General features: G+C 55.1%; 2 protein-coding genes across 13 annotated transcripts in view; both read right to left on the reverse strand.

Annotated features, from left to right (window-relative positions):
- Positions 1 to 145: 145 nt before the first annotated feature.
- Positions 146 to 5,820, reverse strand: POLR2J (RNA polymerase II subunit J). 5 transcript variants are annotated; one of them, XM_015134548.3, is made up of 4 exons: positions 5,732 to 5,820; positions 3,251 to 3,340; positions 1,049 to 1,223; positions 146 to 373 (listed from the first exon to the last, which is right to left on the reverse strand). In XM_015134548.3, the coding sequence occupies exons 1-4, from the start codon at positions 5,782 to 5,784 to the stop codon at positions 338 to 340; spliced, it is 354 nt and encodes a 117-aa protein (XP_014990034.1). In that variant the 5' UTR covers positions 5,785 to 5,820; the 3' UTR covers positions 146 to 337. The 5 variants fall into 5 exon arrangements, with proteins under 5 accessions (XP_014990034.1, XP_077852706.1, XP_077852708.1 ...); XM_077996580.1 differs by having other exon boundaries at positions 1,019 to 1,223; XM_077996582.1 differs by lacking the exon at positions 3,251 to 3,340.
- Positions 5,821 to 11,754: 5,934 nt separating this feature from the next.
- Positions 11,755 to 17,334, reverse strand: part of RASA4B (RAS p21 protein activator 4B) — a 33,841-nt gene continuing 28,261 nt past the window's right edge. For 3 of the 8 annotated variants that reach the window (XM_028845629.2, XM_077996487.1, XM_028845630.2), the window contains 4 exons: positions 16,489 to 16,624; positions 13,662 to 13,782; positions 12,435 to 12,499; positions 11,755 to 12,323 (listed from right to left, as the gene is read on the reverse strand). In XM_028845629.2, the coding sequence (XP_028701462.1) occupies positions 12,202 to 12,323; positions 12,435 to 12,499; positions 13,662 to 13,782; positions 16,489 to 16,624 (444 nt within the window). In that variant the 3' untranslated portion in view covers positions 11,755 to 12,201. Of the gene's footprint in view, positions 12,352 to 12,434; positions 12,649 to 13,622; positions 13,783 to 16,488; positions 16,625 to 16,768; positions 17,008 to 17,334 lie in introns of those variants that run through there. The other 5 variants (XR_013415100.1, XM_028845631.2, XM_077996488.1 and 2 more) reach the window with 5 other exon arrangements.

A 17,334-nucleotide genomic window follows, 5' to 3' on the forward strand; every position in this document is an offset into this window, starting at 1 on the left:
CCCAGCAGACCCTGGGCTCCGGAGCTTTGGTCCAGAATGAATTCATCCCCGCCAACCGGAGGCCCCTGAAACAGGTCATCTGCCTGCATCAAGCCTGACCATCCATTTGCTTGTGAAGTCACCGCTGCTCAAGTCCACATCCAGGTCTCTTCCGCCATCCTTTATTAGGAATATAAAACCTAATCTATGTACGGGATACGTTGGTGTCAGGGTGAGGGGTGGTCACAAGGCGGGCCATGGCTGGGACTGGCCGCTCTCCTCGGCATAGTGCCTGGAGCGGAGGGTCACGCGCAGGTAGGAACTGGGCTCACAGGCTGAGCAGAGCCCCCTCTGGCCCCTACTCAATTCCTTCCTGCTTGTCTTTGATGGCCACCTGGGAGAGAGGAAGAAGGCGGAGACTGAGTTGGAACGGCTGGGGCAAGGACGCTGGGGAAACAAGCCCAGCATCCCCTGGCCAGGCCCTTCCTGGAGGGCAGCCATGGGCCACACTCCCCAGGACAGTGGAGCAACTGAAGAACCCTCCCAGCTGGCCCAGTCCAGCCGTTCTCTATGGCAGCCCAGGCAGGAGTCAGGGGCCACGGGCTTCCTGGGGAGCAGATGACTCAACACACTGAAATCCCCCAAGCTGTGGCTCTTTCCCCTCTAAACTGTTATAGACTCCCAGGCGCCCTGCCGGGAACAGGCATGGGCCACCCTGGGGTGAGCTGCCTCCCAGACAGAGGCCTGGAAGGACCAGGCCTTGCCAACCACAGATAAGGGATGTAGAAGAGCACCCCCAAAGGACAGCAGCTCCCCGCCCCGATCCGGCTCACAGCACATGAGGGGACCCTGCCGCGCTACGGAAGTCCCATGGGGCAGGCAAGCCGCAGGCCTGGACTCCACAACCTCAGTCCACACGTCCTGAAGCCTGTGGTGGAAGTCCCTGCCCTTCCATGAGCACCGCCTCTCCCCCAAGACCTCCGAAGAAACAGGCTAGGGCTGTCCCAGGCATGGGCACATGGGCCGGTGTCCAGCCCACGCCGCCCGCCCCTCCGGGCCCCGCCCTCACCCGGAAGCGCTCCTCCAGCAGGGACAGCTCGCTGATGAGGTCGGTGATGGCGTTGGTGAAGGCTTCCTGGGGGCTGTAGTCCGGCGTGGTCTGCACTCGGATGATGATCTTGTGCTCCAAGGGGTGGGGGACTTTGTAGCCAGCAAATAGCACCTGTGGGTCCTTTAGGAGTTGTCTGCGGTCCAGGGACAGACAGTGTGAAGGGCTAGCCTCATGCCCTCGGGGCTCAGGCCCAAGCTGGGTGGCAGCCAGCTCAGAGCAGAACAGACTTTCTAGACAAAAATCCAACCCCCCAATTTTTTTCCCCAAAAGTCTTCAAGTAAAGTAATGCTTTTAGGAAGATAACTCATGTGGGAACACCCTACCCGCCACACACACACACATAACACCCTGCATCCATGATGTTGAAGGACACACACACGGTCCCCCACACCCCCCACATCCATGAGGCTGAAGGACCCAAGCTGGAAACGGATTCCAGCAACCTCTTCCCACAGGGAACCGCAGTGCTGGCAGAGAGATCTCCTAGGCAGCGAATGTCCAGACAGTGTTCAGTGACTCAGGCCCAAAAAGCCCAAAAAGCATCCACACAGCAAATAAAGGCAGCAAGGAGAGGAGGGCCCAGGCTCTGAGCAGTGAGTGGAATGGAAATGCAACTCAGTCCTCCGAGCAGCACAGCTGCCGGCGGCTGGCCACGCACACTGGATGGGGCTGTGTCGCGTACTGTGCCCTGGGCACACTGGGGTCTCCTCTAGAGCAGCTCAGAGTGGTGTGAGCACCACGAGGGGGACCCATGCATAGCTGGCAACACTGGGCTCAAGAGCAGGGGAGCAGCAGGGCCCCAGGAGAGCTTGGGTGCCCCACTGGCTGGGCTCCGGGCAAGAGTCCTCCATCCCTGTGCCCGACCACACCAGGAGACTGGGCAGACCCCACTCACAGGGAAACGCCTGGCTTCGCTGGTGGCACCAGAGGGAAGAGCCAAGTCTACAGGAAAATGACAAGTCCCTGGGCCAGAGTGGCCGTCACATCCCTGACCGACCACCTGGCTAGGACCTCACTGGTGTAAATGAACATCCACCAACTAATGCAGGGCACCCATCAGGGGCACTGGAACGCCACAGAACTCTCCTACTTCTTTCTCTTGTTAAATAGAAGTTCTAGTCTCTGCCACATACATCTTAGAGTCCCAGGTGGCACTGAGGTCACAGACAGGTGGCATGAAGGAAGCTAATCTTGACTGCTTTTCAATGCCCCTTAGCATGAACAACACACAGGCCTACTGTGCTGGAATCTGCTGCTCATTCATTTATAGAATGTGCACTTAACAGTGAACGTAAGGCCGGGCGCAGCAGCTCACATCTGTAATCCCAGCACTTTGGGAAGCCGGCAGGTGGATCATCTGAGGTCAGGAGTTCAAGACCAGCTTGGCCAACATGGTGAACCCCCATCTCTACTAAAAATACAAAATTAGCTGGGCATCGTAGCATGTGCCTGTAGTCCCAGCTACTAGGGAGGCTGAAGCAGGACAATCACTTGAACCTGGGAGGCGGAGGTTGCAGTGAGCCAAGATTGCGCCACTGCACTCCAGCCTGGACGACAAGAGCGAAAACTCCGTCTCGAGAAAAAAAAAAACAAAAAAAAAGTGAATGTAAATGCACATGTTCATCTACAGAATAAGCCACTACAGAAGCATGGCTTATGTGAAGACATGGAGGTCAGTGTCATTTTGATAAAAAGGTACCAAGATGCTGGGTGCAGTGGCTCAAGCCTGTAATCCCAGCACTTTGGGAGGCCGAGACGGGCGGATCACGAGGTCAGGAGATCGAGACCATCCTGGCTAACACGGTGAAACCCCGTCTCTACTAAAAAATACAAAAAACTAGCAGGGCGAAGTGGTGGGTGCCTGTAGTCCCAGCTACTCAGGAGGCTGAGGCAGGAGAATGGCATAAACCCGGGAGGCGGAGCTTGCAGTGAGCTGAGATCCGGCCACTGCACTCCAGCCTGGGTGACAGAGCAAGACTCCGTCTCAAAAAAAAAAAAAAAAAAAAAAAAAAAAAGGTACCAAGATTATAAAATGCCCACAGCAAGCCCCCAGAAGGACCTCCTGTAGCTCAGAGAGACTGAGAAAGATCTTGGAACTTGTGCTTTGCCCAGAGGGGCCCATTAAACACAGCCCATGAGAGCCTGTGATGGGAAACTTACGATTTAATGATGTTTCCCAGTGTGTGGTCTTCTTTGTTGATGGTGAATAAACAGGCATTGGGTACCTTGGTGTCCTTGTTAATGGTGATCCTAGGAAGATGCAGAGGCCACAGATGAGGGGCAGGGGCTCCCCTCCTCCCACCCTGAGTCTAAATCCTGCCTCCTCCTGGCCAGGTGCGGTGGCTCGTGCCTGTAATCCCAACACTTTGGGAAGCTGAGGTGGATAGATGACCTGAGGTCAGAAGTTCAAGACCAGCCTGCCCAACATGGCAAAACCCTGTCTGTACTAAAAATACAAAAAAAAAAAAAATTAGCTGAGTGTGGTGGTCCATGCCTGTAGTACTGGCTACTTGGGGAGACTGAGGCAGGAAAATAACTTGAACCTGGGAGGCGGAGTTGCAGTGAGCCGAGATCACGCCACTGCACTCCAGCCTGGGCAACAGAGGGACTCTGTATCAAAAATATAAAAATAAAGGCTGGGCGCAGTGGCTCACGCCTGTAATCTCAGCACTTTGGGAGGCCGAGACGGGCGGATCACGAGGTCAGGAGATCAAGACCATCCTGGCTAACACGTTGAAATCTCATCTCTACTAAAAATACAAAAAATAGCCAGGAGTGGTGGCTGCTGCCTGTAATCCCAGCTACTCGGGAGGTTGAGGCAGGAGAATGGCATGAACCAAGGAGGCAGAGCTTGCAGCAAGACTCCGACAAAAAAAAAAAAAAAAATATATATATATATATATATTTTCCTATGTATATATATATCCCTATATATATAGGAAAACAAGCTCTGCCTCCTCCTGAAGACCTTTCTCAATTTCTTCATCCCATAAAGACCTCGCCAACCCGGTCCCCTACTTCCTGCTACCCCAGATCTATGGAACTTTGGCCTTTTCTGAATTCCTTTTTTTTTTTTTTTTTTTGTAGAGATGGGGTTTTGCTTTGTTGTCCTGGCTGGTCTTGAACTCCTCGCCTCAATTGATCCCTCCTGCTGCCCAGGCTGGAGTGCAGTGGTGTGATCCTAGCTCACTGCAGCCTCCAACTCCTCGGCTAAAGTGCTCCTCCCACCTTAGCCTCCTGAGTAGCTGGGACCACAGGTGCACATCATCATGCCTGCCCTGTTCCTTTTTTCCAAGGTGGTTTCTCCACGTTGACACCACACACATTTTAGGGTGCATAATTCTTTCCTGTGGGGTGCTGTCTTGTGGACATTGTAGGACATCAGCAGCATTCCTGACCTCTATCCAGTAAATTCTAGTCATAACCCCTTTGACAACCAATAATGTTCCCAGTTATTGCCAAATGACCCTTGTGGGGTCAAATGGTCCCCAGTTGAGTCTGCTCTAAAGGAGGCCTAAGTGGCTGGCAAGGGCCACACCCAGACCTCTGCACGGCAACCTGGGAACAGTAAGAGCCAATGGTTATGAGGTCTTCCAGGTGCTGAGCTTTGGACCAAGAGCTTTACACAAATTACCTCATCCAATTATTTTTATTTTGAGACAGGATTGCGCTCTGTCGCCCAGGTTGCAGTGCAGTGATGCGATCACGGCTCACTGCAGCCTGAAACTCCTGTGCTCAAGCGATCCTCCCACCTGAGCCTCCCAAAGTGCTGGGATTAAAAGTGTGAGCCAGCGCACCCGGCCAGATCCCCTTTTTTTTTTTTAAATGGAGTTTCACTCTTGTTGCCCAGGCTGGAGTGCAATGGCGTGATCTCCGCTCACCTCAACCTCCACTTCCCAGGTTCAAGTGATTCTCCTGCCTGAGCCTCCCGAGTAGCTGGGATTACAGGCACGCGCCACCACGCCCAGCTAATTTTGTATTTCTAGTAGAGTAGGGGTTTCTCCATATTGGTCAGGCTGGTCTTGAACTCCCGAACTCAGGTGATCCGCCCGCATCGGGCTCCCAAAGTGCTGGGATTACAGGCGTGAGCCACCGCACCCGGCCTGAATCCCATGTTTAAGTACAGTAATAAACTCATTTTCCACATGAGGAAACAGGGCCTCCAGCAAATCAAGTCACAGATACAGAGTAGCTAAGTGGGGGATGCAGGGGCTGAGCCCAAGCTCTCTCCCCTGGACTCCTTCAACCCGCAGGCAGCGAGGAGCCACTGCGGCTTTTACACAGGCCGCTGACAGATCGGAGGGGATGGGGGATGGAGGATGGAAGTGGAGGGCGAGAGACAAGACAGGAGGCTGCCAGATCCCAGAGGAAAAGGGCTATGGAGAACCAGACACTCTAGGTTCGAATACAACCCCGCCACTTCCTGCGTGTCCGGGGGAACTTGCTTCTCCGAGCCTCAGTGTCCTCATCTGCAAAATGTACACACTCGTCACTGCCTCGCGGAACGGCCTTAAAACAGGCCGAGCGGTCGATCAAGCAAAAGCTGTTTCCCTCCCGGGGCAAGAGATGGGCAGGAGACACCCCAGAATGCGACAGTCGCAGGCCCGCGCACCTCGGCCCGCCGCAGCCAGCGTCACTTACTTCTTCTCGCCCTCAAAGAGCAAGAACGACTCAAAGGCTGGAGGGGCGTTCATGCTCCCGCCGCCGTCGCGTCCAGACCCCAAGTATCTGCCGCCGCCTCCTCCAGAGCCCTGATAAGAGGCCTCTTCCGGATTACTCCAGCGAGACAAACCCGCGTAAGGATCGGCTCATCGCCCCCTTTCGGGCTGGAGGATCTTGCGCAGGCGCGAGAAAAGCCCGAGGTAGGCCCTTGCCTCTGCGCATGCGTCAGTCGGGAGGTTCCCCCCCCCGCCCCCCCCCCCCACACCATCCCCTCCCCTCGGCGTGGCTTGCCCCCGTGGGCGCTCTTCGGCGCATGCTCAGAGCTCTAGGAGGGCTGTTCTGCCCCCACAGAGACCTCCTAGTCCTGGCTGAGCGGGAACCCCAAGCTGTACCTTTCTCCGCTCCCCATATCCCTTGATCTCTCTTTGGAAACTTGCACCCCTTTGGAGTGCGCAGCAGGAAGCCCCTGAATAGAGATAACAAAGCTAAGGGGTAGTGGACAGCTGCGGCTGGCAGCCGTAGGGGGAGCAGAAGATCTCGTGGCCAGAGGCAGATCTATGATAAGCCTTCTGCGCAGGCTGCCTACACCGACTGCTGCAGGACCCCTGCCTTGGGGGTGCCACCGGCTTGTTGGCCGGGAGGAACAATTGGGTGACGGACGGATGCAGAAGGAGGCAGGTGTATACAGAAGTGAGAGGGGAGCCCGGAGGGTTACGTATATCTTTTTATATATTATTATTATTTAGAGAAGGTGTCTCCCTCTGTCGCCCAGGTGGGAGTGCAGTGGCGCCATCATGCAGCCTCCAACTCCTGGGCTCCAGAGATCCTCCTACCTCAGCCTCCCGTCTGAGCCTCCTGTCTCAAAAAAAAAGAAAAAAGAAAAAAAAGGGGGTCCAGGTGCAGTGGCTTACTTACACCTGTAATCTCAGCACTTTGGGAGGCTGAGGCAGAAGGATCATCTGAGGTCAGGAGTTTGAAACCAGCGTGGCCAACATGATGAAACCCCATCTCTACTGAAAAAAAAAAAGACAAAATATTAGCTGGGAGTGGTGGTGTGCGCCTGTAATCCCAGCTACTCAGGAGGCTGAAGCAGGAGAATCGCCTCAACTCGGGAGGTGGAGGTTGCAGTGAGTTGAGATCACACCACTGCACTCCAGCCTGGGCAACAGAGCGAGACTCCATCTCAAAAAACAAACAAACAACAACAACAAAAATCATCTGGGAACCTGCCCCAGGCCCCAGTTGAACGCCAGGCCTTGAAGTGTCTGGGAGGCAGTGGTATAGACTCAGGGGGCAGATGGGAGGTACACCCTCTCCTGTTCCTCTCGCTTTTCCAGGTGGCCTCCAGAAACAATGTGGCATCCTGGGCTATGGGCAGCTCTGCTCAGGGCCTGAGAAGAGAACCGGGGGGCAGAGCCAGGCATGCACTGATGTTAACTTCCCTTCCAGCTGCAGTGGTCAGGGTCTGGGGAGGGGAGGAGAGGCGTGGTGGATGCTGCCAGAAGGGCGGCTGTGTGTGTGCACTCAAGATCCAGGTTTCTACTTGGAGCCCTAATAAGTCCATGCCTCTTTCCCTATCACTGCCTGCATTTAGGCTCAGGAGACCCTGGAGGCCATACTTCCTGGACAGTAGGTCCTTGAAACCCAATGAGATCCAACAGGTATGAGGACTTTTGTGTACCCCTAAGGAAATAGCCAGAGAACCATGTGCTGGTGATTTAGGGTGGGGTGGGGGCTGCATCAGGCTCAGCCACCCCTGGACCCAGGCCTTGGGCCAGGAAGGGAGGGGAGGGACCCAATCCAGCAAAAAGGCTTAGGAGGCCCATAGGATGGCAGACCACAGGAGGCTATGAAGCTCTAAGGGGTCAGGCTGGTGGGCTGCTTAAGGGGGAAATGGTATCCACCAAGGCCACAGCCAGGAGAAAACATTGATATGGCCCCAAAAGCCATAGGGAAGAGGGAGAGGGCAGGCCCCTTGAATCTAAATCTCCCCTTGACCTTTTTTATTTTTTTGAGACAGGGTCTCTCTGTCGCCCAGGCTGGAGTGCAGTGGCACGATCTTGGCTCACTGCAACCTCCACCTCCTGGGTTCAAGCAATTCTCCTGCCTCAGCCTCCCAAGTAGCTGTGATTACAGGCACCTGCCACCATGCCCAGCTAATTGTTGTATTTTTAGTAGAGACAGGGTTTCACCATGTTGGCCAGGCTGGTCTTGAACTCCTGACCTCAGGTGATCCACCCACCTCGGCCTCCCAAAGTGCTGGGATACAGGCGTGAGCCACCGTGCCCAGCCCTCTTTACCTTTCAACAGTTCCTGGAAGAGCCAAGGTATACAGGCTGCCCCACTGGCCCTGCCCCAGAACCTAGCTGGGCAGCCAGGTCAGGGGTCATGTCTGAACCCTGGGACTTTGGGGGCTGTCCTAGGATAAGGACAAAGAGGGGAGGCTCAGAGCTTGCTTGGATGAGCTTTGAGAATGTGTTCGTGGCTGGGTGCGGTGGTCCTGTAATCCCAGCACTCTGGGAGGCTGAAGTGGGAGGATGGCTTGAGCCCAGGAGTTGGAGACCAAGCTGGACAACGTGGTGAGACCCTGTCTCTACCAAAAGTACAAAAATGGGCATGATGGTGCACACCTGTAGTCCCAGCTACTCAGAAGGCTGAACTCAGGAGCTGGAGGCTGCAGTGAGCTATGATCACTCCACTGCACTCCAGCCTGGACAACACAGTGAGACTCTGTCTCAAAAAAAAAAAAAAAAAAAAAAAGATGTTCTGGAAGACTCTGAAGAGGCTCTTTTTTTTTTTTTTTTTTTTGAGATGGAGACTTACTCTGTCACCTAGGCTGGAGTGCAGTGGCGTGATCTCGGTTCACTGCAACCTCCGCCTCCCAGGTTCAATCTGATTCTCCCAAGTAGTAGGGATTACAATGCGCACCACCGCACCCAGCTAATTTCTGTGTTTTCAGTAGAGACTGGGCTTTCACCATGTTGGCCATGGTTTGCCAGACTAGTCTCGAACTCCTGAACTCAGGTGATCCGCCCGCCTCAGCCTCCCAAAGTGCTGGGATTACAGGTATCCTCGGTCTTGTTAATTACACTGGGGTTTGCTGTGTACGGTGAGATCAGGATGAGGGCGGTGAGGTGGTGACCAGGGGGACCCATGCTTCTGCTCGGGGGGTTGGCAGAAGCCAGCAGGGCTTGGGGTTTCCCTGTTTGAAGCTCTCCACGTTGAGAGTGCGGAGGAGCGTGACATGCGTGTGAAAATGCAAACCTGGCCCTCCCTGGCTGGAGGCTGGCAGTGGGTGAGTCTCTGGTAAGACCAGGACACGTATACTTTTTAAGCTTTTTTATTCTTGAAAAGTTAAAAGATACACAAAACTAGACTATGCAGGATAATGAGCCCCCACATACTCCGCATCTCTCTTCCGTAATTATCAGCTCGTGGCTACCTCTACCTCTCCCCCTGACCCCCGCCTCTGGATCATTTTGCAGCAAATCCCAAATGCCCATATCATTTATCCTAAATATTCCATAAATATTCCACTATGTAGCTCTGAAAGAGAAGGACTCTTACAACACAACTGCGGTATCTTTTTTGTTTGTTTGTTTTTGTAAAGACGGGGGTTTCACCATGTTGCCCAGGCTGGTCTCCAATTCCTGAGCTCAAGCGATTCTCCCACCTCAGCCTCCCAAGTAGCTGGGATTACAGGCATGTGCCACCGTGTCCAGCCAAGAGCAGTATCTTATCACACCTTTACAATATTAATAATTCTATTCATCCTATAGTTGATCAATGTTCAAATTTCCAATTGCCTCATAAAAAGGTCATTTCTTAACATTTTGTTTTGTTGCAGTTGGTTTCTGTAAGTCACATAAGTATCTTAAGGTTTTTGTAAGTCACGTAAGTATCCTAAGTCTCTCTTTTATACTTCTATTGTAGTAAGATAGTTATAATATAAAATTTGGCATTTTAACCATTTTAAGTGTTTAACTCAGTGGTGTTAATTACACTCACAATGTGTAGCCATCACCACTATTTAGTTCAAGAATCTCAAGTCTCCTTTATTTTCCTTTTTTTTTTTTTTTAATTAATTTTAGGGACTAGGTTTTGCTATGTTGCCCAGTCTGGCCTTAAACCCCTGGCCTCAAGGTGATCCTTCTGCCTTGGCCTCCTGAGTAGCTGGGACTACAGGTGTGCACCGTCACACCCAGCTTCAAATTTCTTTTAATTATAAAGTTCTGGCCATGTGCGGTGGTTTGCAACTGTAATCTCAGCACTTTGGGAGGCCAAGGAGGTCAGACCACCTGAGGTCAGGAGTTCAAGACCAGCCTGGCCAACATGGAGAAACCCCATCTCTACTAAAAATACAAGAATTAGCCAGGCGTGATGGCAAGTGCCTGTAATCCCAGCTACTTGGGAGGTTGAGGCAGGAGAATCATTTGAACCTGGGAGGCAGAGGTTGCAGTGAGCCAAGATTGAGCCATTGCACTCCAGCCTGGGCAACAGAGTGAGACTCTGTCTCAAAAAAAAAAAAAAAAAAGAGAAAGAAAAAAAAGAATCTATAAAGTTCCCCTTCATCTGAAAATCGAATGTGATTTTAAACAACCTATTTGAGCTCTGAGGTGGATGTCTAAGTTCCAAGCCCACTCCTCCCTTCTGAGGGTCCCAGTTTCCTGATCTCTTCTTCCCTTTCCTTCCTGGCAGCTTAAACAAGATACAGATAACAGGATAAAGGTGAGGAATGAATGAATGAAGGGATGCAGGCAGATGTGAAAACAGCACCCTCCTGGAGGGCTGGGGCCACCTGGAGGCGCTCTGTGTCTGAGCTGCTGCTGTGAGGAGCCTGGTGCCGGTGGGCACTGGGAAGGAGGCAGCCTTCGAGTGGGGGGCAACCGGGGGAGGAAGGAGGTTGGCTGAGCCAGGTCTGGGGGCCTCAGGGACTTCTGTGTCCTGATAAGGCACAAAGGCCCTGCCCACCCTGCCCCGGAGCGGCCCACAGTAGCAGCGGCTGGTGGCCCCTGCAGCAGGTCAGCCCCAAGAGTGGGCACAACGTGTGGCTTGGGTACCACAGGGCCAGAGGAGAGGGACAGGGGCCCTGCTCCTGTCACCCGCTGCTTCTGCCACCCCAGGACCAAGTCATCGGTGTGAGCTGGTGGCCAGACATCACTGCCCCACAGGCAGTGGGGGCTCCTCTTGGGCTGGGGGCAGGGCTTAGTGGGTAGCCCTATGGGAGGGGGAGCTGGTGGGGGACCACAGGGACTGACCAAAGAAAGGCAGGCCAGATCCCAGGACACCAGGGGCTCTAAGTCCCCAAGAGTACGGACCGGGTCACAGTCAAGTTTTGCCGACCGTCGGACCAGCCCGGGGCCTCTATGATGAAGGCATCAGAGAAACCCCATGGGGCCAGGAAGGGGCTGGGGCAAGGGTGGGCCTTTGGGATCTGGGGTCAGAGTGGGGAAGGAGGTGACTGCGTGGCAAGGCAGGAGCTGAAGGTCTTCTGGAGAAGGAGGGTCCAGGCCTTGTCCCCACCCCGATCCAGGTCACTGTGGACGCAGCTGGGAGCTCAGCCTGGCAGCCCATGTGACACAAAGGTTGGGGGGACGGGAGCCTCCACAGGGCCAACACTGCCAGCCACACAGCTAACGGGCTTGGGGTAAGGGCTGCGTGAAGAGGAATGGGGTCCGAGCCCCGCCTCTGTGCCGTCCTCAGAGACACCCTAGAGAAAGGACTTGCCTGGGGGCTGCTTTGAGGAGAGAACAGCTGGTTGGACACACTGGGCTCTGTGGCCTGTGGGGCATGGAAGAGGGGACCCAGGGACATGGTGGGGACAGCAACTGGGAAGGGAAAGGAGTCCCCGACCCCAGATGAGTAGGGGGAAGAAAGAGGGGGGAACAGGGATGCCCGGGCCCATGCTGTCAGCCCTATCCTTGGCACATCCACCGACAGCCTCCGAGGTTCCCCCGGGCCCACTCTCTCCCCAGACCCCCATCACAAGACCCCACAGCCTGGACAGTAACAGCAGGTTTACTGTTGGCAACAGCACAGCCCTGTGCCACCCAAGGGCAGCGGGTGGGGTGGCGGCCGGGTCTCCTGGGGCCCCGTTCTCCCTCCCATTCTCTAGGTCCCTGGAGGCCAGACGCCTGGGTGTGGCCCGTCCTAGCGGTGGTTCTGGCTGGGTCTGTCCTAGGCGGGAGAGGAGGGTCCCTGGAGAGGCAGTGATGGCTGCAGCGGCTGTAGGGAGCCAGGGACACTTCAGGCCAGCCATGACAGGCCCAGGCCTGCTCAGCTCTGCACTTCTGGGGATCCCCTCATTCCTGACTCCCCCTCTCCCCCACTTGGAAGAGACCTAGGCCCTGCACCCTAATGAGGAGGACCGGGGTGAGGGGTGCAGAGTCCAGGGCGGGGGGCTCCGAGCGCTTGGCAGGGGACTCAGCAACGGGAGCGCAGGGTGGGCCTCACGTCTGCAGCTCCAGGAGGCAGTTGGGCTCTGAGGGCGGGGAGCCGGCCGGGCTGGAGCTATGGGCCTCCCGGAGGTCCTGCAGCACCCGGAGCAGCTGGGCCAATGAGTCCTTGGGAGCTGCGGGCAGAGGCAGCCGTGAGGGCCCCTGGGAGTGAGCCCGAGGACCCCACCCGTGCATCCCTGGTGGGGGTTCCGGCCACGAGCAAGTCCCAGGTGGGCAGGACCTACCTTCGCCAGGGCTCGCGGGCACCGTGCCTGCCTCTGCGCCCCTGCTCAGCTCCCGGTGCCTCTCCCTGTGGGGGAGGTCAGAGTCAGGGCCAGCATCCTCCACCTGCCCTGCCGGAGCTTCTGGTGTCCTTGTGGGAAGGCTGGGGGTGACCCAGCATGGGCCTCCGGGGCTAGAGGTGGCTCTGGGGGTGATGGCAGGGCTGACTCTTTCAGTCTATGAAGAGGAAACACGGGCCCAGCCTCGGCCCCAGGCCACCTTGCACCTTCTCCCTCCCTGTGTCTCCTACTCCTCCCCACACCACTGTGGGTTGACCAGAATGCCCTTTGGATTTTTTTTTTGTTTTGATTTGTTTTGTTTGAGATGGAGTCTTGCTCTGTGGTCCAGGCTGGAGTGCAGTGGCGCAATCTGAGCTCACTGCAACGTCCACCTCCTGGGTTCAAGCAATTCTCCTGCCTCAGCCTCCCCAGTAGCTGGGATTACAGGAACCCTCCACCATGCCCAGTTAATTTTTGTATTTTTAGTAGAGACGAGATTTCGCCATGTTGGCCAGGCTGGTTTCAAACTCCTGATTTCAAACGATCCGCCTGCCTCCATCTCCCAAAGAGCTGGGATAACAGGCATGAGCCACCGCACCCCACCTTCGTGGGTTTTGAGGGCAGAGATAAACCCCGGAAGAGTCGATGAGGAATGGGGAGGACCACAGCCTTCCTCCTCGCAGGGTGTAGGGGTGTGAGAGAGGAATGAGCTCCGGCTCCAGCTGGCTCAGGGGAAGCTGAGCGTGTGGGAATCACTGGATCACCTTGAAGTATCCCGGCACCGGCCGCATCTCCAGAGGCCCTGATTGAATGGGGCCTTGGCATCCTGTTTTTAAAGCTGATCTTTAAAAGCATCCTGTTTTTTCTAAGCTTCTGCCAGGGCTGAGAACCACTGGATGAAGCAAGATGGTCAAGGATTCAAGGAGCTGGCCGAGGCTGTGCCTGTGCTCCAAGGGCCCGGGGGAACAGCTGGCCAGGTTGCAAGGGGGGCTCAGCACACAGCATGAAGCAGGCATGGCCTTGACCCTTGGGGCCTCCGTCCTAACCTGAGTTGGCCTCGTGCTGCAGAGAGGTACTCCTGGTGCCCTCCCCAGATGTGGCCAATTAGAAGAGAGGTGACCAGCCACCATGGAGCAGCCCCAAGCCTGGCACGTTCCCCGGGCTGCAAAGGCTCTCCTGGGTGGGACTCACCACAGCATGGCCTCCACACCCAGCAGGTGCCGGTAGATGAGCTGGGCCTCAAGGTCATGGTCAAGAGGGTCATTCCACTCCTGCAGGGTCACCCGTGACCGGGTCTTATCGCAGCCCTGACCTGGGGGCACAGAGAGGGCAAAGTCACAAGCAGACACTTGGGACTACCATGTCCAACTTTCTGGTTGCATAGATGGAGAAATGGAGGCCTGGAGGGGAGAGAGATGCACTTGGGGGTCCCTGGTGAGGGCAGGGCTGGGAGCACAGCCCGGTAAGTCTGACCCAGGCCCTGCCTCGGCTCCCCACCCTCTGGGGGTAGCCGCTTCTCCTGGGGTCAGCCCCTGCACCATGGGATGCATGACTTCGGAGCGTGGATGTCATCAGGGTATGACTGGGGGAGCCGGGTAACTTTTTTTTTTTTTTTTTTTTTTTGAGACAGAGTCTCACTCTGTCGCCCAGGCTGGAGTGCAGTGGCACAATCTGGACTCACTGCAAGCTCTGCCTCCCGGGTTCACGCCATTCTCCTGCCTCAGCCTCCCGAGTAGCTGGGACTACAGGCGCCCGCCACCTCGCCCGGCTAATTTTTTGTATTTTTAGTAGAGACGGCGTTTCACCGTGTTAGCCAGGATGGTCTTGATCTCCTGACCTCATGATCCACCCGCCTTGGCCTCCCAAAGTGCTAGGATTACAGGCGTGAGCCACCACCACACCTGGCCAAAACAACATTTTTAAAAATGTAAAACTCAGGCCAGATATGGTGGCTCCCTCCTACAATCCCAACACTTTGGGAAGCCGAGGCAGGAGGATTGCTTGAGCTTGGGAATTCAAGACCAGCCTGGACAACATAGCAAGACCTCACCTCTAAAAAAATTATTTTTAAATGAGCCAGTGTGGTGACGCATGCCTGTAGTCCCAGTCTACTCAGAGGCTGAGGTAGGAGGATTGCTTGAGCCCAGGAGTTGGAGGCTGCAGTAAGCTATGATCATGCCACTGCACTCCAGCCTGGGCAACAGAGCAAGACCCTGTTTTACAAAATTAAACAAAAAAATCCCCTCAGCTCCTCAAGCCACATTTCAAGTACTCAAGAGCCACCGGTACAAAGGCCGGGCACGGTGGCTCACGCCTGTAATCGCAGCACTTTGGGAGGCCGAGGCGGGCAGATCATGAGGTCAGGAGATCAAGACCATCCTGGCTAACATGGTGAAACCCCGTCTCTACTAAAACTACAAAAAAATTAGCCGGGCATGGTGGCGGGCACCTGTAGTCCCAGCTACTCAGGAGGCTGAGGCAGGGGAATGGCGTGAACCCGGGAGGCGGAGCTTGCAGTGAGCCAAGATGGCGCCACTGCACTCCAGACTGGGCAACAGAGTGAGACTCTGTCTCAAAAAACAAATAAATAAAGCCACAGGTGCTAGAAGCTAGAGTACTACACAGTATGGAGTCCTTCTAGAAGCTCCTCTCTGCCATCCCTTTAGTGCCCAAGGCTCAGGGTCCCCTCCCACCCACAGCTCTGGATTGAGACCTCCAGCATTGGGGTGTGCAAACCCAGGGGCTCTCTGGCTGTCATGAGCAGGGCGTTCCTCAAGTGTGTTCCTCAGAACACCGGTTCTGTAAGAAGCTCCTTGGGGAAGATAAGAGTTCCCTGTCGGCCGGGCGCGGTGGCTCAAGCCTGTAATCCCAGCACTTTGGGAGGCCGAGGCGGGTGGATCACGAGGTCAGGAGATCGAGACCATCCTGGCTAACATGATGAAATCCCGTCTCTACTAAAAATACAAAAAACTAGCCGGGCGTGGTGGCGGGCGCCTGTAGTCCCAGCTACTCGGAGGCTGAGGCGGGAGAATGGCGTGAACCCGGGAGGTGGAGCTTGCAGTGAGCCGATATCGCGCCACTGCACTCCAGCCTGGGCGACAGAGCGAGACTCTGTCTCAAAAAAAAAAAAAAAAAAAAAAAAAAAAAAAAAAAAAAGAGTTCCCTGTCAAATGAGTTTGGGAAGTGTTGGGTTAAACTGCATTAGAAATGGAATTCTAGGCCGGGCATGGTGGCTCACGCCTGTAATCCCAGCACTTTGGGAGACCGAGGCAGGTGGATCACGAGGTCAGGAGTTGGAGACCAGCCTGACCAACATGGTAACACCCCATCTCTACTAAAAATACAAAAATTAGCTGAGTGCAGTGGCTTGTACCCATGGTACTTGGGAGGCTGAGGCAAGAGAATCACTTGAACCTGGGAGGCGGAGGTTGCAGTGAGCCAAGATCTCACCACTGCACTCCAGCCTGGATGATAGAGCTAGACTCAGTATCAAACAACAACAACAACAACAACAAAAACAAAAACAAGAACAACTTGACCAACAGGGTGAAACCCCATCTCTAGTAAAAATACAAAAAAATTAGCTAGGCTTGGTGGCGAGTGCCTGTAATCCCAGCTACTGGGGAAGTTGAGGCAGGAGAATTGCTTGACCCTGGGAGGTGGAGGTTGCAGTGAGCTGAGATTGTACCACTGCACTCTAGTCTGGGCGACAGAGTGAGAGTTGGTCTGCGAAAAAAAAAAAAGAAGAAGAAGAAAAAAGAAATGGGATTCTAACATGTTTTTGGGCCTCCTTAGAGTCATCAGCGAATTCACTCATATGCATCACACGCAACACGTGGCATTTCCCAAACCACCTGGTCCATGGGACCCTTTCTGGCCAGAGCACCTGGAGGGGCCACCATTCCTTGGGTTAGGTCCCTGCAGGTGCACAGCAGGGCTCAGGGCCCTGTCGTTCAGCCAGAGGCCTGATCTCACAGTGGACGGATGCAGAGCCTGGGGTCCAGGCCTCCTCTCCCACCTGTCTTCTCTTTTTGGTGGCAGCAGCTCCACTTGTCCCCACGGAAGACGCCAGGGTGGTAGGAGCCCAGCAGGCCGGTGTTGTTGATGCTCACCTTCCGCAGCGCAGACAGCCACTGGTTCAGCTCGTTCACACACTGCCGGGGATGTGGAGGGGGAGGCCTGTTCAGACGTCACCTCCTCCAGGAAGGCCTCCTAATGCCAGATGCCATGTTCCCCACCACCCCAACCCAGCAGCTTTGAGTGAATTAGGAGAGGCTGCCCTTCCTCCAGGGTAACGTGGCCCATGCCGGGGTGCACGGCCTGGAGAGCAGGTGTGGTGGCTCACTCCTACAATCCCAGCACTTTGGGAGGCCGAGGTGGGAGGATCGCTTGAACCCAGGAATTCAAGACCAGCCTGGGCAACACAGCAAGACCTCATCTTCTCCTCTCCCACCTGTCTTTTCTCTTTGGTGGCAGCAGCTCCACTTGTCCCCGCAAAAGGCACTGGGATGGCAGGAGCCCAGGAGGCTGGTGTGGGCTGGACTTCAGCTGCCATTGGCCCCTTGGCCCCACTCATAGGTATTCCAGAACCCGCCAACTATATTTGGTGGCCCTGATATCACTACTTTTCCCTGTGGCTCTGGACCCTGACCCAAAAGGGAACCCCTAGAGGAAAGGGCACAGAGGGGACAGGACTTCCTCTAGGACGGTCTTGCCTGCCCCTCCAGCTGCAGGCCTCTTACTTGTCCCACATGTTCCTGCCCTAGATACACATCTGGGTCACCCTCCTACAAGGTCCCTGCTCGAATGCCACCCATCAGAGGTCCTCCCTGACCACTCTTTATAGGGTAGACTGCTCCCTGCT

Source organism: Macaca mulatta, chromosome 3 (assembly GCF_049350105.2).
Source record: "Macaca mulatta isolate MMU2019108-1 chromosome 3, T2T-MMU8v2.0, whole genome shotgun sequence".
Classification (NCBI taxonomy): Eukaryota; Metazoa; Chordata; class Mammalia; order Primates; family Cercopithecidae; genus Macaca; species Macaca mulatta.